The sequence below is a fragment of the Metopolophium dirhodum genome, chromosome 3 (genome assembly GCF_019925205.1).
Source record: "Metopolophium dirhodum isolate CAU chromosome 3, ASM1992520v1, whole genome shotgun sequence".
Lineage (NCBI taxonomy): Eukaryota > Metazoa > Arthropoda > Insecta > Hemiptera > Aphididae > Metopolophium > Metopolophium dirhodum.
Window position 1 is genome coordinate 29,509,372 of NC_083562.1, and position 25,219 is coordinate 29,534,590.

At 29.9% G+C, this 25,219-nt stretch overlaps 2 protein-coding genes across 2 annotated transcripts in view; one reads left to right on the forward strand and one right to left on the reverse strand.

Annotated features, from left to right (window-relative positions):
• Positions 1 to 13,363, reverse strand: part of LOC132941142 (pickpocket protein 19-like) — a 34,257-nt gene extending 20,894 nt beyond the window's left edge. Inside the window, exons 1-6 of the mRNA XM_061009070.1 lie at positions 13,310 to 13,363; positions 13,093 to 13,250; positions 12,654 to 12,869; positions 2,443 to 2,606; positions 2,004 to 2,137; positions 84 to 278 (exon numbers count right to left, since the gene is read on the reverse strand). Coding sequence (XP_060865053.1) covers positions 84 to 278; positions 2,004 to 2,119 — 311 coding nt within the window. The 5' untranslated portion in view covers positions 2,120 to 2,137; positions 2,443 to 2,606; positions 12,654 to 12,869; positions 13,093 to 13,250; positions 13,310 to 13,363. The remainder of the gene's footprint in view (positions 1 to 83; positions 279 to 2,003; positions 2,138 to 2,442; positions 2,607 to 12,653; positions 12,870 to 13,092; positions 13,251 to 13,309) is intronic.
• Positions 3,108 to 5,875, forward strand: LOC132940832 (uncharacterized). Its single transcript, XM_061008617.1, has 5 exons — positions 3,108 to 3,160; positions 3,253 to 3,397; positions 3,514 to 3,654; positions 3,726 to 4,004; positions 5,810 to 5,875. Exons 1-5 carry the CDS (start codon positions 3,108 to 3,110, stop codon positions 5,873 to 5,875), a joined length of 684 nt encoding a protein of 227 aa, XP_060864600.1.
• Positions 13,364 to 25,219: the final 11,856 nt, after the last annotated feature.

Below are 25,219 nucleotides of genomic sequence, written 5' to 3' on the forward strand. Positions count from 1 at the left end.
ACAAGACATTTTTAAAATTGTTTTCTGTAAATTTCGTTCCTTGATATAATCCATTATTTTATATTATTATGCTGAAAGCTTACAACGTTTTGATCAAAGGACCATACACTCTGCTCGGTTCGCAAATGGTCACTGACGGAAACGGTGCCTCGGAGTACAAATACGACGTGGACAATATAATGGTTTTGGTAAAACTGGACTCGTAGACTTTCCAGACTTCCAAGACGCAGAATCCAGTGCCGAACAATGCGAGTGTGAACATCACCAGCCAAAATCGTCTGTTCGTATAATATTTATTCGATGCGAAAGATGCTACTGTTAATATTGTTATTATGTCTGTAATAAGGCTCGGATTTCGTAGCAAATGTTATTTTGGCGATAAGTTTTTTTTTTAAATTATTTTTTACCACTACTTCCTTGAAAATCTTGTTTTGTAATACCTAATTATTTTAACTCTAAATTGCTTCAAAATTTCACTTTTATGGTAACTGTTAAGATATTAACATGATTATATGAATACTATTATTGTGAGTGACGACTATACGTGGTGTCAACTCGTTTGCGCTGTACCAAATAAGAATATATTAGATACCTTAATACATCGTTATAATTTCTTAAATATTCAGTTAATTGGCCCCTATTCAATTTAACAGTATAGGAGCATGTACATTACACCGATTTTAGGGTTGGATTTATAGCATGTCAAATATCAATAAAATTTTATTTGTTGGTTAAAAACCCTTGGAAATTTAATACAAGGCTCCTACTATATTGTTACAATGAAATTTGAAAAATATTAAAAATCCTTAGTCATAGTTTTTATTTATAAGCATTTAAAGTTCAAATATTGACAAAATACGAAAAAACCACGAAAATTAGCAAATTATTTTGAGTTGAGAATTCATAAAAATTTTTCTTTTTAAATCTAAGATTTGAAAATGTAATACAAGATTATCCATAAGTTTGTCTACCTTTATCAAACAAAAAATGTCTACAAGAAATTCAATTTAAAGTTATATGAGCGTTTGAAATTCATATTTTTACAACATTTGATATTCACTCGATTTCTCGTGTAACGATTTTCTTATTTTGTTGTAATTAAAAAACGTACGATTGTAGATACTTGAAAATTTCACTGAATGTTTATATTACCATTTTCTATACACGATAAAATTTTGAAAATAATTTGACTTTTTTTGAGCTGTTTACGGACATTGTCAGTTTTCAATTTTTTAGTTTTTTTTTTATATAAATATCATTAAAATTTTTTTTGTTGGGTAGAAAAGCGTGAAAATTTAATGCAAGGCTTCTGATATATTGTTACAATAGCAGTTAAAAAATATTGACAGTATATATATAATTTTTTTTTATAAGCATTTAAAGTTCAAATTTTGACAACATTTATCAAATTTAAAATGTAATAATTATTTTGTAGTTAAAAATGTATAAAATGTTTAACTTTTATGGCTAAGGATTGAAAATTTAAAACAAGGCTCCACGTAAATAGGTTATATATAAATTACTTTATTCACAATAATATCATCAAACATACTTGGTAATATCATAGGCTGACTGACCGTTTTCGCTCAGAATCGTTTTTCTTATACAATTATATTATATCATTGAATTCAAATTTAACACCATCCATTACAGTAACCCACTTGTAACCTAATGTACAAATGTACAGCAAAGCGGCATCCACTTACCCACCTTATTTAATTAATTACGACCAGTTTTAGTATAATAAAAGAAAATCATTCTTTTAAAAAATATAGTGTTTAGAATTTAGATAACAACTTAAAATGAAAAATAAAATAAATGATTTAAAAAACGCATAAATATTAAATTTACTTAGAGAATCAGTGTTTATTTAGAAGAATCTATCTGTATACTATAATAGTATAATGATAACAAACCTAATGTAGGTAAATTCTGGCAATTTCTTTGTGAAATCTGTTCTACAGATTTTATAAACGGGTAATATATTTATTTTGAATGCTTACCGTTCGCCGACGTTTTTGGCTCGTATTATGTGTTTTAACGCGTTGACGGAAATGTCTAGAAAATACTCTCTACCGAAATCTTTTAGCTTTTTCTTATGTTTTCGGCGCCGATTCATTTCTGTGTTAGAAAATACCTATTTATCAATAATCGCATGTTAGTATGCGTTTATAAACGTGTATTTCAATATATTATTATTGTTTCAACTACAAAAAAATAATGTATTGTGCCACTGAAAGCTTTCAAAAGACAAGTAAATATTTCGAAATATATTTTATTAATGTATTTATTTTGTATTCAATATTAATATTAAAAGACAAATCATTTCAATTATTTTCCGGTGGAGTATAATAGGATATAAATGAAATTTATTTAAAAAATACCTACGCAATATTATAACGTGTTTGTTTTCTACTTGCACTGTTATTGGCGAGTAAATACCTGTTACTGCGGAGACTGCGTCAAAAAGGTTTTCAAAGTGTACAACTTTATAGTGCAGGTAGGTATATCGTGAACGAGTGTACCTACATTTCCGTTTTGTTTCGAGCCCTTGTCCGACGATGAAGTGTTTCTTTCACTGTCATGAGTGTCATTTGTCTGTCAAACTAGAAATACACAAACTTAAATTGTATTATATTATTATTTCGTAAACGCTTGTCACATATTGTATGGTGATTAGGTCTAATACCGTTTTGGTATAATGCACGATGGTTTACCATGGGAAAATTATACGATAATGTTATAATATTTAATGTAAATATAATGGTCGAGTAAAACGATTTAGAAAATATTTTTTTTTCGGGTACAACGCACTTTTGCTAAACTATTATCCTATAACAGTATTGGAGCTTAAAGACTTTGGTAAATTTTATAATTTTAGTTTTTTAGAAACGATACGAAATTGATGTGTCCACAGCTGTGAAAATGTAATATAATAACATGTTAATATGTTAAGGAAAATATATTTTTATTTGCTTATATTGTTTCTATAACGATTTTTACGAATAATATTATTATATTCTTAAATATTTTCAGAATTTATAATTAAATAATCAGAATTTCAAGAATTTTTCTCAGCTTTGATACATTTTAGTGCTATAAAGAAAATGACAATCAAAACAAAGGTAATAGACAAGGAAAATATTTTGGAAATAGGATGGTAATCTCAAATACTCAAATATAAATCTACATACCTAATATATTTTATATAAAAATAAAAATCGGTAACTATTTCCATCAATATTTGTGTAGGTTTGGAGAAATAGACCAATATTTATCGAAGATAGTTCCGAATGGCATAGTAAAAATCAAAAATGGAAATAGCATGATACAATTAGGTTCGGAAATAAAAAATAACTATATGCGAGAGATGATGAGACAAATGAAGGAAATGATGGTAAATATATCAATTTTGTTATGATCATAAAATATACTGTATACTTTAACACTTACACATAATATTATGTATATAATATGAATATATTTACACTTAAACATATTATATTATTGAAGAAACTACAAAAAGAATTTGAACTGGAATTGGTGTTAAAAAACATAATGAGTCCGGTAACTGCAAATAAATCTGTTCTAGAGCATCCCGTCGTTGCCCAAAGGCTAAAGACAGAAATATTACTTAAAACCAACAAGAAAAAGGTAAGATAATACTTATCGTATTGTCAGTTGTTTTTGAATGTATATTGAAATGAATTATTGTACAATAAAAGCCGAAAAAACACTATTCACGGTCGTATGTCAAAGAATTTGAAAAAATTCAGTGCAAAAATATTCCATCAGAAGTTGAACAAATGGGTATAATATTCAGGGAACTGAAATTCGGAGAGAGTTGTGTTTTCGATTATTACAAACACGGGAGACATTTAAAACAAAAAATGAACGAACATAACAAAGAAATTGGACTACACCTACCACGATCACACTTACAAGGCAAAATAAACGACAATCACTTAAACACAATGACCAAGATGAATATAAACAATCTTCAAGTAAGTTGTCCCGTTGAGTTAATAATATCAACGTATACATTATTGCTCTTACAATATGATTGAACGTAAACAGAATACGCTTACAAATCAGAGTCTTAATGGAGATAATATGGTCATACATTGTACACAATGAAAATATTTTCCCCCTAGTATATATTTAAGTATGACAATGGAATTCACCAAAAAAAAATCTTTAATAATACATTTATCCCAATTATTTCCAATTTTTATGTAGGTAAATTAATGAACAAGACGTATTTAGAAATACTTAGATTTTTTTAAAGGTACCGATTGAGAAGTCTCCTGTGGCTATAGGTAAAAACTTCTTGTTTATCAAACAAGAGAAACTTTTTTGACGATGCATCTAAAATAAATTCGAAAGAGTAGTTTTTGAAATACCTACTAACATTTTCGTAGGTACTATGAATATAAAATATATTTATGATTATTTTACCTATAGGTAGGTAGGTACTTTTTAAACTTGGAAAATTTTTCCAAATTACAATATTATGTTAATATTATATTAATATCATTAAATTACTATAGCCTTCAAATCATAGGCCCTGTATCTGTTAAACCTATTATAATATAACAAATAAATCTTTATCTACCGGTATACTAGGTATATATTATTAAAAATTAAAATTATACAAACGATGTCGCTTGAATATAATGAAGTTCACTTTTCTATTAAATGTTATGGTTTAAATTATATTTTATAGTATTAAATACATAGCTGCTGCCTGCAGGTATAATACGTATTTAAACGTTAAACTCTGTTTGTTTTAATTATTTTTTGTATCCAAAATCTATTATAAGATAAGCTTAACCTCTACTTATAACTATTCAAATTGTTAAAGGGTTTCATACCCGTTTATTATACATAAATAAATAAAGAAAAATTATGGAGTGATCCGTCGGATTCATCATGACCAGCAACTGTTGTTATTAATTCTGCTGTCATAAGCCACTATAGTGTCATAACTCCATATTTGTAAATATCTAGTTTTTGATGTCCATCGATAGATATTTTAATTCTTTATCGATTTCCATAAAAAAATAATGGTGTTTCTCGAAAGAAATTCATACAGATAGATTTAATAATAACAAAAAACACTCTAGGTATATGTCTGCGTGTACATCAAATTATTTAGATAAGAAGCAAATTTGCACCGAATGTCCAAATACTAGAACAAAAAGTCGTATGTATTCTGAAGTTAGTGATTTTCTTCCTAGTAATTATTGTATTTACAGAACAGTATAAAATTCATGGTTTTGGTTTAAATTTAACGTTGCTCTTGAGTTAGAATTAATATTTGAGCTAAGCTAATATTAAAATGTATACGTTGTTAAATATCTAAAATTCTAAATCACATTTGCATCACTCTTAATATGACCACATAATAATATGCCAATGATATCAGATAGCCTTTGGCAGTAATTCCAAATACAAAACAGTGTACTTATATACTGTTTTTCTTTCTCTGATGCGTACACCTAACTCCTAAGCAATTAAATCAATAAAATGTTGTCAAAAAACTTGTTTTTGTGTTAAATATCGTTTCCTTGTAAAAAAACATAATAATATACCATATTTTTAATGTTTAAAAAATAAATATTTTTAATTTTTGCTATACATACTAATTATTTAGTGTTGAAAATTTGTTTTTTTTTGTTTCCTAAAAAGCTAAATTTTTGGGGTTACGCGCTTACGGCATAGTAGCTTATGACAGCAGAACCATGTATTAATTATGTATAATTTATAACGTATATTACTAACCCAACGGTTTTATTGATAACTGCAGGACCTCAAAATCTTCCACGAAATGGCCAGCAAACTAATTAAAGAACCCTATCACGGCTGTTTTTAGACCTCAAGATCAGAACGGACGCACATCCATTTATACATTAAATATAATAAATTACACATAATATTTTATCTCGTCTAGTCAAGAGTTTGTCAGCTATATATCGCAACGCAACTTTAAATTCAATATTGAATACACTTCAATAAAATGTATAAGTACCTATCTGATGATTTTTTTTCTTTTGTGCACAAGGCAGTTTTAAATAAAATATAATATATGAAATCATTAATCAAAGCCTTTTTGTGTGCTGCGAGTTGAAATTGTTTTCATTGCACTATATAAAGTTGCAGTTAAAAATTATTGCAAAAATGTTGATACCAGTTCGAAAGCCTGAGCGTCCACTAAAGGGGGATATGGTAGAGGAAGCGATGAATTTGTGACGACGAAGTGGTGATACTATTTCTCTATTCATATTACAATGCAAATCATATATTTGCATATTTACATACCTATACTGTAGGTATCGAAACAAACAAATAACCGTTTTAAAACTATCGATTTGAAAATAAAATAATTAATTTCCCTTATACCGAAACAATAACAAAGTCAATATATTATATGATATTTATTTATGGTTATGGTTTTCATTTAAAAAACGATATATTATTTCGTTACAATCGGATCTAGAAGTAAGTACATGCGCATTTTATAAAATATTTTTTAATTATTTATGTCATCGTAGTATGATATACGAATACATGGATCCCGTACTTTTTTGAATTTAGGATTAAGTGGTGATTAAATAAAAAAATTCAGAGTTATTTCCTGAAATATAAATAATAATACTATAAGTATAATGGACTTCCATTCTTACCACCAAACAAAGTTGAAAATTGTCTTATAAACGAAAAAATTGAAAAACAGATTGTTTTCAGATATTCTTGTGTCGATACTCGATGGGAGGCCATGAATTAATCCCAAGGAGGAATTTTTCCCTCAATAGGTTCTGTTGTCTTATGTGGATTTCCTGTGCAGGAGGAAGAACATACACCGTTTTAGGTACTATATAGTATAGGTACCGTGGGTAATGGATATAGTACCATTTTTTATATAATTTGGTCTAGCCTCGATATTTCATGTTGTGTCTGTACACAATTCAAGTATGGAAATCGTGCTTAGACCACTTCTGACTACAATATCGTAAATAATGTTGTTCACTGTTTTTCGACAAATACAACTCGATGGGCATTGGGCGTATTACTCCCTCCGACTCACGCGACGTCCTCTCACCACTAATTTCATTACGCCGTTATTTTCATTTTGCATGTTTCTAATTTTTCGCTCACACGAAAACATATGCCGCTTAACTTCAGTAAAGGTGACCTACGTGTAAATAAAAACATTGTTTTCAATAAACTGTTTTATTTTGATAATGTATTAATGCAACGAAATGTTTCCGCAAAAATATTTCTAAACATGTTTTATTACTCCTCTTGTCGACGGAACGTGAATTCAATTATACGGTCGTGAATAATAAGCAAACAATAGCTTGGCAGATACGCCTGAAAAGTTTTTCGTTGCTTTATGTTCCACCTTCCACCATAACGTCAACGTTAGCAGCAGTACCCGTGTGATTTTTGTTTAGAAGTGTCTGTAAAGTGTAAACTGCAAAGGGACTCAAACTTTGCAGGACTTAAAATTTGATTACAAGCGACATTTTCATAATACCTACATTTATTTTCTTGATATGGTGATAGCATAATAATTAATTGTGTGAAATTATTTTTACCGAGATAGAATGGACTAGTGGACTAGAGACGCATAATACTAATGAGCAATGAGTAATGATCACGGGAAAAATATTTAATACCAAATGAAAGAAATTTAGACATAGTCTACAGACGTTGAGCAAATCAAAATAAGTAAAAACTGTGAAAAAACTTTTTATACGATTTTAAGAACTTTCGAACATCAATAGTGATCTAAGCACGATTGCCCCTCTTGAACTTTTTAGACTTTCCCGTAATATGAGATATTGGGGCCTAATTATATAACATAATTATTAAATACAAAATTATAGAATTACCTAAAAAGTAAAAACTATGTATTATGCTCTGTTTCTGCATTGTGGGTAAACTGTTTGAGGGGAAAATTTCTACTTTGAAATTTTTAAAAACAATTTTGCTTTGTCGGGGACGTCAGGAGTGTTTTCAGTGTTTCTACTTCTAGGCATAACTAGTGCACGCTGACGTGCGGTGGTATTATTAATATTAACACTTATAGTAAGTATGATATTACATATCAATAATATTATATTATTATGAACCATATTATTATGATCATCGAGCGGCGTTTTATATAGGCAAATTAGGTACACTACCGTCGCGAGTCAAATTTTTACGATCACCAAATCTCGTGGAATTGCGTAATAACAATTCTATATTATATTATTAACACATTATAAACATTAAAATATTATTAAGTAATTTATATATAATATATTATAATATACGTGTGGGTCAAATCACTATAGTATAAAAAATAATCGGGAGATATGTAATATTGTAAAACATATTTACAGTTGTGACATCCAGTTAGATTTTTTTATAATTTTATATAGACCATAAAATACCAATGAATAAGTTTAAAAAAATTATTCAAATATATCTGCTGTATCAGTATTATAGGTGTCGAATGTACTTTTGAGTGTACCTTACTTAGTTACGATTAAATAGGTCATTGGATGTGTTCAATTTAAATGCAATAAAAAAATATTGATGGTGGTCTAACTTTTTGGTAACCAAAATTACCAAACAATTTATTATTTTAATAATAGTATTAACATTTTCGTATTTATTTTATTCCCAATTATTTTTTAGGGTCATGTAGTACTATTTTTTACTCTTGACCCCCAAAAGATAAACAAGATCTAATTTGCTACCAGAAACCACCCTCAAAGTTGAAAATTATAGTATTTTTTCTATTATAAAAAATTTCTTCAGACACAAAAATAAAAAACACACATCATTGTGAAGTCAATATATATTCATCGCTCCGCTCAAAATTTAAAAAGGTTCTCGTAACTTGATCGAAGTACTTATTTGTATTTAAATTTCACCAACAATTTCTTCACATTTTTGAAAATATGTAGGTACACATCGTATACAGTCCATATTTTGAACGTTCTATTGAAATATTATCGAATGCTGTAACGGCATAATAGGCATATGATCGTCAAGGAATAGTGTATTAATTATGCAATGACCAATGTATCCTACAATATTGTGTATTGTGGCTGAAATGACCACTGTGTCGAATAAAACGGATCGGTCTTGATAATGAGTCCCGACTGTCGAGAGGTATTATATAACTTTAAGTCCGACTGTGTTCGACGATGAACGGATTTAGTGCATTTGCTAATAAGATACAATACATAGCTCAATAGCTATGTATAATAACACCTACAGATATAGCTACTCTGTGAAAAGTATGCCAAGCGCTCCGAAATTGTCCGTCTATAGTCTGACATAAACGAATTGAATACCAGCAGAACAGATTTTATTTTACTAATTTTAAATACCAAACAGACACATTTTTTCAAGTGTCTTCTTATTTATTTTATTCTTACTAAAATAAATAATATAACGCAAAAAAGTTTCATATTTCGTAATATTTAAAAAAAGTGGAAATTGAACACGCATTTTTCTGGAAGTTCCAATATTGGTTATCGAGAACTCATCGTATAGAACCGTGAAGACTATACCTACGTATCATATTGACACGAATATTATAGTATTTTTGTTGTTCGTCTATCTGAAATTCGTTAGAGGTTTTTTTATTACGCTCATTGAAATGGTGACATAATTCATCGTTACTTTATCTGTCTATATATCTATATAATATTATTATATATTCATAAGAGGCAATGTTTGTGTGTGTTAAGCAAGATTCACAGCTTCATCGTGTATAATATCGTGTCGTGCACTCGTACGTGGCCCGTGGGTTTGGTAACTATGGTTACAACTGGTAACCAATATGGTTTAAAAGTTGAGCTGTAATCAATTATTGGTAAACTAAGTTGCAACTTAGTTATTAGTTATTACACAATACCAAAAAAGTAACGTCTAATTAGAATGCGATTAAATGCGGTTCAAGTGATCCAAAGTCAATCGCACTGGTTCTGAAATTTGGTACCCAAAGATGTTGACCTCAAAGCCATTTTTTTTATTTTTCATTTTAAAGAGGGGTTCACGCGGGTTTCGTTAAAAACGAATAATTTTTTTGTTTGTATAGGGTTTCCATTTATTACAGAAAACATAATTATAATTATTGAATATAATTTTAGACCTGTATATTATATTTTGGGGCAACAAAACCACCTAAATAACTGTGTTGAAAATCTGCGCAGTTTTCATTTTTAACTGAGTTTAAGTAGGGGTAAATTCCGCGGGTATTTAATTTGTCACGTGCAGGATCAGCTATCAGCTATTTAAGTAATATTATAATAATATGATGCACCAGAATAAATAATAATAATTGTAATAATATAGAATAATATAATTTTGTTACTCTCGCTGATGACGTCATAATTTTTCATTTAAATGCGAGCATTATAATATTGTATAATTATATAGTATAATGGCCATTTTTTCTGATGAATTTATTTTCGATCGTTATGGCTTATGGTACATAATATGATAATATTATGATTTCCTTCAAATTTAAAACACCTCGTCCTGTCGACCTTAAAAGTTCCTCCGTATTCGTTTGAAAAATTAAAATGACTACACTGTTTGGGTTATTTCACTCTTTTCGACTTGTTCCATAACAAAATCGGGTAAACGTTTTTCGTTTTATTGCATATCCGTTATATAATGTAAACCTGTTATAATGCTTCAATGTTACGCTATAATAATATACTTAAACAAAAAAACATAATTAAATAACTTGGAACAATTCCAAGAATATCGGCGTATTTCCGGACCCGAGTATAGGTATAGCCGTATAGGTATGTCACGGTTCCGTACAATATTCCACAGTAGTAAAATAAAATAATCATAATAATATGCTCTAAGTTTGCGTCGTCAAATGAAAACTGCAGCATGAATTCTCGTTATAGTATTTACCGAAAAGTCACCTCTGCAACACCGATGACGTCTATATAGTTATCCCAACAACGACGGGCTACCGGAATAAAAACATAATTATATTACAATGCGTAATAAATAGTAATAATAAATAATAATATTCGAGCATTCATCAGTATAATTTTATAATAAATTCGTTTCTTCGGTATATCGTATAATATATTATAATTGAAAAACATATTTTACGCGTTTAGCTTGTTTGGTATTTTATGTTTGTTTGTACCACGTACTACACACAATCGCCTTTAAGGACATATTGGCTATTATTTATATAATTATAAACTCGCTTCTGTTTCCATAGAGGCCGCCATTACATTTTTTTTTATATGTTTTAGATTCTGAGCGGAGCGATGAATGTCTTGATTTTACAATGATGTGATTTTTTATAAATGATAAAATTTTCAAAATATATTTTGTTTATAGCTGTTTATGGACATATTCAGTTTCCAATTTTTTTAGTTTTTTTTCTATAATTATCAACAAAATTTTTTTCGTTGAATAAAAAAGCTTGAAAACTGATTACAAGGCTCCTATAATATATTATTAAAATGATAGTTGAAAAATAATAAAAATACATATTAAGCACAATTTTTTTTTATAACAATTTAAAGTTCTAATTTGGACAAAAGTCGTAAAAATCACGAAAATGTGCAAATTATTTTGAGTTAGAAATTCCTAAAAATGTTTCTTTTTAAGTTTTTAAGTTTTTAAGATTTTAAAATGTAATACAAGATTCCTTATAAGTACTTTTATCAAAACAAAATCTCAACCAGAAAGTCAAATTAAATTTTTATAAGCGTTTGAAGTTCAAATTGTTATTCCTGGTCAGGAAATGGTCAGGAATACACATAGGTTACACTATACATTATACAATTACGTGTGTCTAGTAAGTTATAAGAGAACTCAATAAAAAGAGCTAAGGCATATTTTGAATAATAATTAATAAGGATTCAATAGTGGTTGATAATATAGAAGCGGAAAATAATATAGGTAGCCTGGAGGTATACAATAATATAACACAGTAAATATATACACATTATTATGTCACCTATATATATATATTAAATCGCTGGAGTGTTGTCAGATTGGATGGCTTCTCCCCTCAAGACGACTTCGAGCTAAATGTAATTCCACCGTCAATAAATATTGTACAAAAAGTGTATAAATGCCTTGTTTAGTTAAAATCTTATTATGAAAAAGGGAAAATATTTTAATCTCGAAACATTTGGAGGATAAAATCATTAGTGTTCGTGTACAACATCACGGCTGTTTACCGGTGTCTAATTAGCGTCAATGTAGGTACACATTATTATTATATTATTATCTCCTCGAGATATCGCGTGCGGCTGAAATCGAAGGCGATTGATGATTTTTTTTACAGTGAAATTTGCAACAACAACATTATACCTATGATAAAACATGGACGTTTTCGTTAAAATACGTATTTTACTGTGGTTTGTGAACATCATTCTGTAATTCAGATCGCTTACGACCACTGCCCACTACAACACTATTGTCGACTAACATATAATAATAATATTATATTATTAGATATGATATTATTATATAAGTTTACTAGTCCCGTCACAGTCGCGGTGACTTTATGTCTTATCGTAAAACGCAGTAATATGCGCGGGACATTCGCAGACACGCTGCACTGCAATATTTTGCGTCTGGTAAGTTTGAGTACCTACCTTAAAATATGTGCGACCATACTGTAGTCTGTACAGTTACTGTACAGAACGATTTTCTTCCGACTGCTGTGAACGATTTCACATAATAATTATTATAATAATAATAAAATCTCAGCGATTTTCGTTTTTGTCCGAACACTGTTGCAGCTGTGCAGTTTGTAGTACGCGTTTGCAGTGCAATGCAACATTCCTATATAGACGAGTGATGGCTGCCTTCTGAAAACAATAATAAATCCAAACAATTTTAAAAATGGTGTTACGTATTTCATAAGTCTCGTTTGAATACACAATTATGAGTTTTTGGAATACCTACACTTACTTTAGTTATAATTATTAAGTATAGATTATAAAAATAAAATGCGACTAAGAATGATATTATTATAATATTTTATTTCAAGGTAGAAGGTTTATAGTTGTTAATAATCTAGATTACACTTACACACATGCATTACGAAGCTGAATATTGTTTATTGTATAAATCTCCTGTTCACATATTATACTCTCGTTTTAAAAATTAAACTTTCACGGATTGTGTATTTTCTATAATAAATGTAATAAAAACCTACGGCAAACGCTTAGCGTTTTGACACACAATATCTGAAAAACAAATCAATAATAATATGATGTATTAAAATTTACCCGACGGTTATTATAACCGGAATAAAATTCACGTTCGTTCCTAGTATGCAGATGCAAAAATATGTATTTAGCATATAATGACGTAAGTCACCCACGGTGGGTGCATAGGTACTATGACACACCCCCGGCCATTTATATATTTTTGTATGTTGAGGTTGCATGCTTGCTTAAGACCCGCGGCGCAATGCTACAAGCATATTTTAAATAAATATCTGAAAAACAAATTGATATGATGTATTAGGATTTACTCGACGGTTATTACAACCGGAATAAAATTCCCGTTCGTTCCCAGTCTGCAGATGCAAAAATATGTTTGGTAAGTAATGACGTGGGAGCATATTATACTATTTATACTATGTGCTATGGCACACCCCCCGACCATTAATATTAGCTTAAAACCCTCGGTGCAATGCCACGAGTATAATAATACTATATGGAAATATAATACTAATAATATTATGTTCATTGTGAAAAATAATAACTGATATCTATTATTAAAACCTTATAATAGATTATTTCAGTAAAATAATAATAATGTATGAATATAGCAATTATTGTTCAAAATTCGACACCATTTGCATAACCAGCCTTATATTCCTATATACATTCGGAATCGAGAAAAACTGGTTAAGAGCCAATATTATATCCGTATAGTTACTGCCATTTCAAGTTATAGCGTTGTATACACAAAGAAAGACGATTATTATTATATTAATGTCTTAGACCGCATATTATTACTACGTTATATTATTTGGTCACAACAAAGTCTCATTCAACACTCAAATCACGCCACCGCCTATACCTATACGTAATATAATAATAATAATTACAATATTAATAAAATGCGCATTGTGTTTGTACTCGTACATATTATTATTTTCCTTTGTATGTATCGATGATTCAGTCGACAAACAAATTGATTGATTAATCTAAAAATCGATGCTAAAATCATATGTTTTTTTGGTGATGCCACAATACTTTGCGTCAAAGAAAACATAAACATCAGTATTGCATATAAAAGAAAACCTATCTTTTAAAATGTCGGTTTAATAATATTGTTTCACAACTTAATATAGGATAAAAATATAAACAAGTTGTACTTGGTATTCGAAATCCTGGTTTTTATAAAAATAACTATATTAGATTATCATTCAAGGCTACGTGTAAAAATATATGCACTGTGCTGCACGAATTGATAACTTGGACAACAATAAACAAAATTAAAGTATTACATTTTTAGATTTGTATAGGCATAAACTATATAAAAAGTCGTTGAAAGAGTAAAATGCATATTGATTAATGATTATGTATAGTAGGTATCATCTATAATTAGAAAAGTTTTCTTTGTTCTTAAAAACTTACTAACTTGTTAACTTATTTTTGGCGAAAAAAAAAATTAAGAACATAATAGGTAGGTACATTTTATTTGTCCAATCAATTGCAACTTATAAATTCAATTATTGCAATTTTTTTTTTTTTTTGGGGGGGGGGCGAGCTATTATTTACATGAAACAAAAACATTATAGAACCGTGTAAAATGTCGGCTAAACCTATGACGACTGTTCATATAATACAAACTTCCCATCTAAATAAGCATCACACTCGGTAGTCTGTCTCGAGAAACACATATTTTTGTGTGTCATTTTAAGTAGAAGTGACTAATATTCTCAAAAATATCTTACGCGTTACATATTATTCTGATTTATGTCGTTGTATAATATATATATATATATATTTTTATGACACAATAATTAATATTTAAACGTGTCACGTGAGACGAATAGTATATTATTATCGACTAATATGATTGATTATGCTTTGATAGTTCGTAACACATATTATTACATAGGTAATACGTATTATAATATATTAGATTACAATATAAGATACATGTAAAAAACCATATGTATTATACATAATATATACATTATAATTTCGCTATACTGATTTTAAACATTTATTTTACGCTCAATATAGTCTTAAAATTCAACAGATTTGTTCATATTATTTCATATTTTACAAAATAATATCTGGACAAAAAAAACTAATAACTATTATGACTTACCATTATCTCATACTGACAAGTTAAAAAAACGGCTGTATATTATCGTCGTATTAGGTATATAACACCTATTTAGATAAATTCATAATTGGGTATAATTATTAAGTTGTTTCTCATTTTGATTACTAACTGTTATTGCTTTTGAAATTTAAATGTAAAATTATTTATACGTTCGTCAATCACGCGGCAAAGGTAATGCATGGATCTATGCAACAACCAGACTATTCCACGAAAACAATATTTCATGAAAGAAACGATTTGGTTTTATTTATTTTAAGCGTCGTGCACGGAGGTTCTAAGATGTAACCAAATGTTTGTGTGTTTAAACGTTTCGTGAGGACCGTGGTATAGATTTCAGTATAAATAATAATAATTATATTAAAATAAAATAAAATGAGAACACAAAAATGTACTCACCGTTGATCGCGGCAAATGTAATGTGCACTGTGGATCTATGCAACAACCAGATTATTCTACGATAACAATTTCGTGAAAGAAAAATGTTTACGCTTTATGCAAGGAGGTTATAATATGAATATAAGATGTAACCAAAATTGTATGTTTTGTAAAGATACAAAAATCATACCGTGGTATGGATTTCAGTGTCTGGTTGTGTCAGGGGATACGATACGCATACTTTGGGGGATTCCAATTTCACTTTTTGCAATTTACACTTCATAATAATAGTGCTAAATTTTAAATATGCAGTATTAATCATATTAGTAATCGATAGTTAAAATTAAAATATTAAAATTACTGTTATAGGTGCTATAATAATATTATAATCTGGCTTTGGCCAACAAATGGTCAAAGTTACGTTCTTACTGCAATGTCCGATTTAAGCTGCAGGGTATTCACAACTGCCCGTGTCTTGTCGTGTCGTGTGAATTATGAATTCAATTCGTTCTTCGGGGACGTTCCGAATCAGGACGTTACTTACTATAGGCCAGGGGTTTTCAACCTGTGCGTCGCGGCTCCCAGGGGCGTCGCCGGTTATTATCAAGGGAGCCGCGTTCGCAATAGAAACTAAAAATAAAATTTCGGCGCACCAATACATATTACATGTTGCATGTGTGAGATAACCGTCGATAACCGTGTTTGCGATATCGAGTAATAGCATATTTCGATTACTATTTACAATTAGGTAGGTACTTGATGATTTGCCTCTAATATAATCTATCAGTTGTATTATCTTTACCAGAATTTTGGATAGCTATGAAGAAGCAATATCCGATCGTAGCCAATAAGGCTATCAGGACTTTAATTCCATTTGCTTCTTCATACTTATGTGAAACGGGTTTTTCGGCCTTAGCAGTTATCAAAAGTAAATACAGAGGAAAACTAAATACCGAAAAGGAAATGAGAATCGCACTATCAAAATTTACCCCACGATTTGATGATTTAATGCAACAAAAACAAGCACAGCCGTCCCATTAAAAATTAAAATTATTATTAATGTATTAATTTTTCAATTGTATGTAAAAAATAAATCTCAAAAAAATGTTTCCTATTATTAATACCTAATTACATGTTTATCATTAAATAAAGTTAGATTAAAATTATTATAAGTAATGTAAATTTGTTTATTTTAAATGTTCGTATGGGAGCCGTATATTTTATTTCAAAATCAAAAGGAGCCGTGGACCCAAAAAGGTTGACAACCACTGCTATAGGCAATCATAAATTCTACCATAGTTATCACTTATCAGCTTGCTTTTGCATAGTTCATGTTGTAGGCGCGTTTGTTCCGTTTATTTCGTCATGACTCGGGACTCAGAAAAAATACGTTCAACGATATTATTAAATACGATCAACAGAAGACACTAATATAAATAAAATAAAATTGAATATGGGGGGATGGAGTGGCCGAGCGGACTAAGGCGTCGGCTGTGACGCAGTCGGCCCGAGTTCGATTCCTCGGTCATGGGCGGAATTTTTCTTGGGACAAGTCACGGTGTCCGGAGAACAATTGTCGCCATCCCCCCCACCCGGGCATGGCAGATACCTACGGGTGCCCAATCGAAAATTCTGCCAAACAAAACACACACGTGTTCCTCCCCCTACCGACTTAATAACCTACAGTAAAACTAAAAATAGCTAATGGCCTCAGCTGCCAGGCTCAAGATCAATTAAAAAAAAAAAAAATTGAATATTAAAAATGTTTTCTCATCAAAATATAATAGATAACAGTAAACCACACTACCTCAGAGTGAACCACTAAGACTAACCTAACCACTAAGATATAGGCTGTGGCGTGAAAATTGTGACCAGCACGATCAAAAGTTAAATATATTATTCCACTTCACGGTATTCACGGTATCGTGTTGGTCGACACCATAATATTTTTACCATAACATTTCGGTAAACCGATCAGAAAAAAAGTATTTTACACGACACGACACGACGCGGGTGTCTCCCTTTTAAGTGTCCGTTAACCCTTATAACCGGCGGTTGGCGCATTCGATAACCGGCAGAATTCCGCCGGTTAGCGTTCACGGAAATTTACCCGGATATTCTGAGAATGGCCTAAAACTATTGGAAACTACTAACTATTATAGTCATGATTGATAAATAAGCGAAGTGCCCGACGGCCACATCATTCCCATTAACTCGTCAGTATAAGCGGCGCGTCGGGAATTTCCCGACTGCCCGGTGGCCCAATCCGTCCACGGCTCAAATGGGCAAATTTTGTTGTATTATTACAACGAACAGCTAAACAATGTATCATTGTATTTGTATTCACACGAACCTGTAAATCGTGTATACTTTATATTTTATTCTTTTGCAATGAATTTAGGCAACACTTGTTTCCAAGGCTGGGCATTAACGAGTTAAAAAGTTAAAGTTAAGTTAAAAAGGTTATGTTATTTTAACTTTTTAACTTAACAAGTTACTTTTGGCTTTTCATTAACTGAACTGTTAACTTATTAAATTTCTTTCTTAATTAACGTGAAATTAACGAGTTAATTTTTCATTTTAAGAAGTAAGTTAAGTTAATTTATTTTGTTTTTAATTTTATAATATTTCACTATTTCAATCTATTTCGTTTTCATGTCAAAAAATATGTATTGTAAATTGTTTAAAGTTAAAAATGTATATCATTCGAATCTTACTTATATGGAAATCTGTATGAAGTATTAACACTATATCCTATAATTTAGTTTTGGGTTGGAAAAAAATTAAGCGTTGTATAAACAAATTAACTTTTTTTTAACTCAATAAAAAGTTAACAAAAAATGTGTATTAACTTTTAACTTAACTGAGTTAACCTATAGTTAAATTAACTTTTAACTTTTAACTTTTTGTTATTGGTGCATATTAACTTAACTTAACTGAGTTAAAAAAAATCATCAACTTGCCCAGCCTTGCTTGTTTCTGGCCTGCACGCAGAAGCCCGCGCACGCCGACATGCAGCTGCCTTACACTGCGCAGTTTACCATCGATATACGTAGAATATATTCACCAATTTCATATTAGATTTTAGTGGCTATCCATATTATTATTATATTGTACTGCACTGATGGGCCATATTTAAATTAAAATTATCGTTGAAACACAGTGGCGGCCGACATTCTAATTATTAATCTATTATAATATTACGTATTCTATTCATTACAATATAGGTATATTATTATAATTGTTGTTATACACATGTTATCATTAAAATCGGAAAATACCGTTGTTACCATTGTTATCATTATACTGCATATAATGGGATTACAAGAGTGTACAAAAGGTAGGTACGTGCACGCAATTCACACAATACGCCCACACAGCTCGTCAGTACAATAATATTATAGCTTGGCAATCTCGACCGCACTATATTGGTGATTGCGTTGCGCACTGTCCACTGCGCAACTAAATACATGATGATAATTAGTGGGTATAACACTGGCGATTGCCCACTTTTTCTCCTTTTTTTACGCGAAAAATCACGACGAGATTGCGCACCAAATATTATGATTCATACGTATTCCCCCCCCCCCACGTATAATACGTGGCTGTCGAACACATTACTGACGTGTCCACTATAACTAACTACTTGGGCAGATTATTTGGTTCCCCTCCAACCCACATTCACAATAATAGAACCGATATATTAAAAGAATTATATTATAACAAACCAATCGCTTTGTACATGGGTAATATCGTTGAGTATAAGTTATAGTATTTCATTAACTAATTAATGGTAATACGTATGCTAATAATGTCCATAGTTCAACACTGATTTATATAATAATGGCTAATGCTATGCAATATTTTATTGTGTATAATGATACACTATTTGTATGTATTTCGTGCGGTTTTCACTAGCCAGACAATAATAATGTTATATGTAAAATAACTATAGTATGTAATACCTACACATGTTTTAATGTATACAAAATATATAAATAGGTAATATTATACAAATGTGTCAAACAGTTAAGTACCTAAAAAAAAAAACTCAACCAGTTTATTGGCAGAAAATTAACAGCGTTGAAATTATTATAAAAAACCAAAATTTAGTACTCCCGATGCAGTTCCGCAATGGTAATAATATATTAATATGTACGTTTTCCATTAAATGTATTTGATCTCACGTTCACCGCCAACGGCTATATATTACAGATGACAACCATCCCTTGCCAGCTCTCTGTTCCTTTTCGACAGCATTTACATGAAAACCGCAAGTTTTGTTGCGTAATTGTAGTATTATATATGTAGTATATTATTATTTTGTATTTTCATGATAGTTTATAAATGGGAATTGAATCAGTTTTTGTTGTTTAATTTCTGTTCGTAATTTAATTTTTTAATTCTATAATATTTTTTTTTCTGTTTTGAACTATACGTAATAACTATTATAATATTGTAAGTCTATACTTTTATGTGCTTGAACTTAAGTTCGTAAAGAGTTTCTGTTTAAAAAGTAATTGATCATTATTATTTTCATTGCATCGCATAATAATATATATTTTAATAAATTTATAATTTACATAATAATTACAATACATTTTAAGTTATATGTTATATACCTATAGTAGCTGTGTGCTATTTTGTCATAATATAATTCGTCAAAATAATCTTTACTGATCGAGAATCACTAAAAAACTGATAAATAAGAACCGTGTATATTATCGCATAACAGTTTAAATAATACTTTAAATCGAAATGTACAACCGGGAGATTATAATATAAGAGCGCCCCCAATCACCAACAACTAAACACTGCGCGTGCCAATACGCACCGACCACTGCACTCGGAAAAAAGTTTCACACTATTAATAAAAAAAAACTTCTCCAAAGTTAATAAAAAAAACTGAAATGATAACGAGCCTACGGAGGCATGTAATAAATTCAATGATATTTTTTTTACATTGAATCATTGCAATTAATTTTCATTAAAACGAGAACTAACGCATAATGCATTGAAACTTTAAAGGTATTCGTGGTACTTAAGATAATGAAATAGTGAAATAAAAATATTAGAATATAATTTAAAATAAGAAAAATCTAAATTAAAACTTAATCTAAAGGTAACATCGTCCTGAATCAATAATAAATAATTTTTAACAATTTATAACAATTATCTAATATTATATATTTAATCCAACGTTTTATTTTTCTGAAATTAATATCAGTTTATATTATTTATTGTAGGAATACTACTCGTATATAATTGTTTTTATAAAATCAGTAAAATGTTTTTTTTTAATAAAATGATCCACCACAGAATAAATGGCATGTTGTAATTAAATTAAGACAATAAAAAACATTTTAAAAAATAGATCACAATATTATACACCTGTCGACTATGGTGTGCACGATGCCTATATAGTATAATAAATTAACAAAAGATAATGTTATACATTAAATATAATATACCTTTAACATATTATGTTATTTATGTATTAAATATATTATTTTGTGTTTAATACATATTATGTTGTAAATTTGAAAAAAAATTATCGTAGGTACTCATAATATTTTCATATTTATGCAAAATAAATTATTTATTATTGACTAGATTATATTATTATGATAATTAAAACAATGTTACAATTTTGAAAAAGTTATAATCTGTCCACTGTTGTATATTGTGTAACTATATTAAAATATATATACAACAAGATTCGTGCAATTTAAATTTTATAAAATTCCATGTAAAAATTCTGCTATCACATATAGTTATCACTTATTATTAGTAAAAATTATTGTCTGTAAGACAAAACCTACGGTGAATAAGTAAAACCGACCGCTGATTGGCATATTATCATACTATCATAGTAAATAACAAATTACAATACTACAGACAATTAAAATATTAGGAAATAATAATTATAATAACGATTAAAGTCCATTAATTGTAATTTGGTGCCCAAATTTGTTGTGGTTTTTCTGAAAAAAGGGAGAAAAGGACACGCTCGATGGAGTTATACCCACTAATTACCGCATGTATTTAGTTATGCTGCTATAATTGCTGCCCAACGATAATTATAATAACGTGGTCCAATACTGAGTATATTAGCCCGTCAGTACAGTATTATAACGATGTCAAAATTTTCATATATTTTAAAATTGGTAACTATTTATATCCTATTAATATAATAATATACCGTGTTTAGGCTTCGGGTGTTCACATGTCAGAACGCCTAGTCTTTTGCGGACCAGAATCAGCTGGTGCATAAATTCTGAATAAATTCTTTGTAAATAATTGAATATAAAAATAATTATCGACATCACATTATATTATGTGAATACAAATACAATAACAAATATTGTTCGACTAATCTGGTATAGTACACCTAACGATAATATATTGTGTATAATACACTTTGACTATTTGAGCCTTATAGGAGTATAATAGTCCTATGGATGAGCTGTGCGCGTTACTATTGAAATAATATGTAAACACAAATATAGATTAATTATTGTATTATTGACTATTGCAATCGGTTACTTTTGCTTTATGGACAAGTATTTATTTGATATGTATCACATACATCATATAGAGGTACAAATGTACAATTATTATAGTGACACAATCGAAGCATAGGAATAATAATTAATATCGACATTATGCTGACGGACGAAATGTACAAACATCAAAATTAATTAAATTATTCCAGTGCGTGAGCTTTTAGGTTTGTGTGTGGTGGTCGGAGGACAGTATTATACATATTATATTATTAATTATTTCCAACTATCGTGCACTGATAATAATAATAATAATTAATTAAGTATAATATTAAAGATTTAATTGGGCATCGATATCAGCACAAACACTGATTGGGGTGGGGGGGGGGGGGGGGGGGGCGATGCTTCTACATAATATCAGTATTGATTAGAAATACTATATATGGTAACTAATGGTAAAAAAATTGAGTCAATTTTTTAGCAATGGGGGTGCTGGTGTAACGTTACCTTGGCACCCCAGCGGAAAATTGATTTTTCCGGGGGAAATACTTTGGTACAAATTACAGTACAATTTATGGTCATAAAAATAAATAAAAATTTAGTCATTGGGATACCAGGGTAACCCATCACCTTAGTATTTATAATAAAATATGATATTAGGAGGTATACATCGAAATTTGCAAATTTCAATTGTATTTATTCACATGTTCAATAAAATAATCCTTTCAATTATTCGTCAAACAGAACAAATCGATAAAACTAATAATTTAAATATAATTTATGAAGTAGTGTAGATTAATAGGTATATTATTATAATACACGTTTTGCGCTGGTGGCTTGGTGTGGCGCAGTACGTGCACTCAACAGCGGAAACGCACCGTGAGTATACGTAACGGCCGGCGTTGCTAGTTTTCGGATGGGTGACCACCCGGGATTTTTAGCAACGTATCCTTGCCACACAAACAAAACGTGTTTTAAACCGTTCCTCCCCCTACTAACAACCTTCAAACAAACAAAACAGCTAACGGCCAAGTTGCCGGGCTCAAACTCGATAAATAATAAAAAAAAAAATTTACTCTGATATACATCTGTCGCAATATTTCTCTCAGGTCCATCGGTATAGGATCGACAAAAAGTACATACAAATGAGTATAAATTGTTTGCCGCGGGTGCTGCGATGACTTGTACGTGCGCGTGCGGAAGCGCTCCGCAATTTTATTTACACACAGTCACACACACTAATGATCACTTACTACGCACACAATACTTATACAATACCCGCATGAGGACAATTTAAAATTACCTATTTGAGCTCCTTAAAAACTGCCATCTTGCATATAATCCCCTTATATGGATCGTCCCGCATATAATAATTATTGATACCCATATTATGTTATTCAGACGGACAATTTATTTATTTACAAAGTACAAACATCAAAAAGAATAATTATTGTATCTCGGCGCGGCGCAGTAGCTGAAATAAATCACGCTATGACGTGCAAAACCGCTGCAGATTGAGAGTAAGCAACGGCCGGTGCCACTAGTTCTCGGACGGGTGACCACCCGCGGGTTCGTAGTGCGCAAAAACCTTGCCACACATATACACGTGTTCCTAACCGACCGTACCAACCGTTCCAACCCTACACCAACCTACAGGCTATAATGACCTCAGTCGTCGAAACCTTAAGCCTAATAAAAAAAAAAAAAAAAAAGAAAAGAATTACAATATATTATGTAAAATGACGTAAATCTATCATCTGTGTGCGCGTGTGCGCGCGCCGCTGACCCATCTTCCGCTCAACAGAGTGGCAAAGCGATAGTGTAGGAAAATAGTATAATACAAATCGTGCATCGATAGAAATAATAATGTACCGAACCATCGGCACAAACAGTGTATATAGTTTGTCTGTTTGTAGGCTTGCGGATCGCGCGGGGGCAATGTATAACAAACATATCGTGATTTGTAAGTACGAATGTTGTGTATATAATAAATAACAATAGGTGCTTGCCTGAAATTATCCGTCAAAGAGAACAACTTTAAGTATACTATAATATTATAGTATGATAACGCCGTGCGGATAATACATTTTACCTCGAATTGTGTATAATATTTTAGGCGTGGACTGAAGAGACCAGAATTCAGAGAGCTAAGGTTTTTTTTTAAAAAATTTGTACCAATAGGAACTTTCAGAAATGTAATTCGTTATTTATTATTATTATTATTATTATTATTATTATTATTATTATTAAATAATTTGATAGTGTTTATAATATTATCTTTATGCGGAAGGTATTATCTGTATTAGTCATACCCGTTTATTTGACAGTGAGATTTTGATAGTTTAAAATTGTTAAGTAAATGTTAATAAGTTATTTGTTTGTTGTAGTTTGATTATCTTTAGGTTAAATTAAGTTTTATAAATATCATAACATTCAATTGTGTATTGTTAAATTTAAATTTAAATTATTATTGATAGTTGTAGAAGATTTATTGAATTAAATGGTACCTATATTATATACATATCTCAACTGAAACCTAATGTGTTGTTTTATATTTTTAATAAAATACCACACCGCATGTGTTGACTCCGTCTTACAAACGTACAGCACTACAACGTGGATCATTTTACGTTCACGTTAATTTATTTTACTCTGATATTTTCAATATTAAACTATTTAAGTGAATTGACTTTAGATAAAAGTGAAGCAGGTTATGATTGTTTTAAAATTTACATGCAATTTACAGTTTAAAAATGTTCTCATAACTTGCTTTAAAATTATAATATCAATAAATGCATCCAGAGTTGCTCAAGATAATAATCTTACCTTCAAATGTTGTATACTAGGCCAATTAAATCTAATAATCAAAATAACAAAGTAAAATGGACGTATTGTGGACGTAAAATTTGCTATGTTTTGTATACGTTTGTAAGACAGAGACATGCGGGTGTGGCGTCTTAGGTATT

Excerpts from the sequence above, each read along its gene's own strand:
- LOC132940832 (XM_061008617.1), top strand. The coding sequence starts at position 3,108 with ATGACAATCAAAACAAAGGTAATAGACAAGGAAAATATTTTGGAAATA. Across the intron at positions 3,398-3,513 it reads GACAAATGAAGGAAATGATG|AAACTACAAAAAGAATTTGA; the intron begins GTAAATATATCA and ends ATATTATTGAAG. Across the intron at positions 3,655-3,725 it reads TTAAAACCAACAAGAAAAAG|CCGAAAAAACACTATTCACG; the intron begins GTAAGATAATAC and ends GTACAATAAAAG.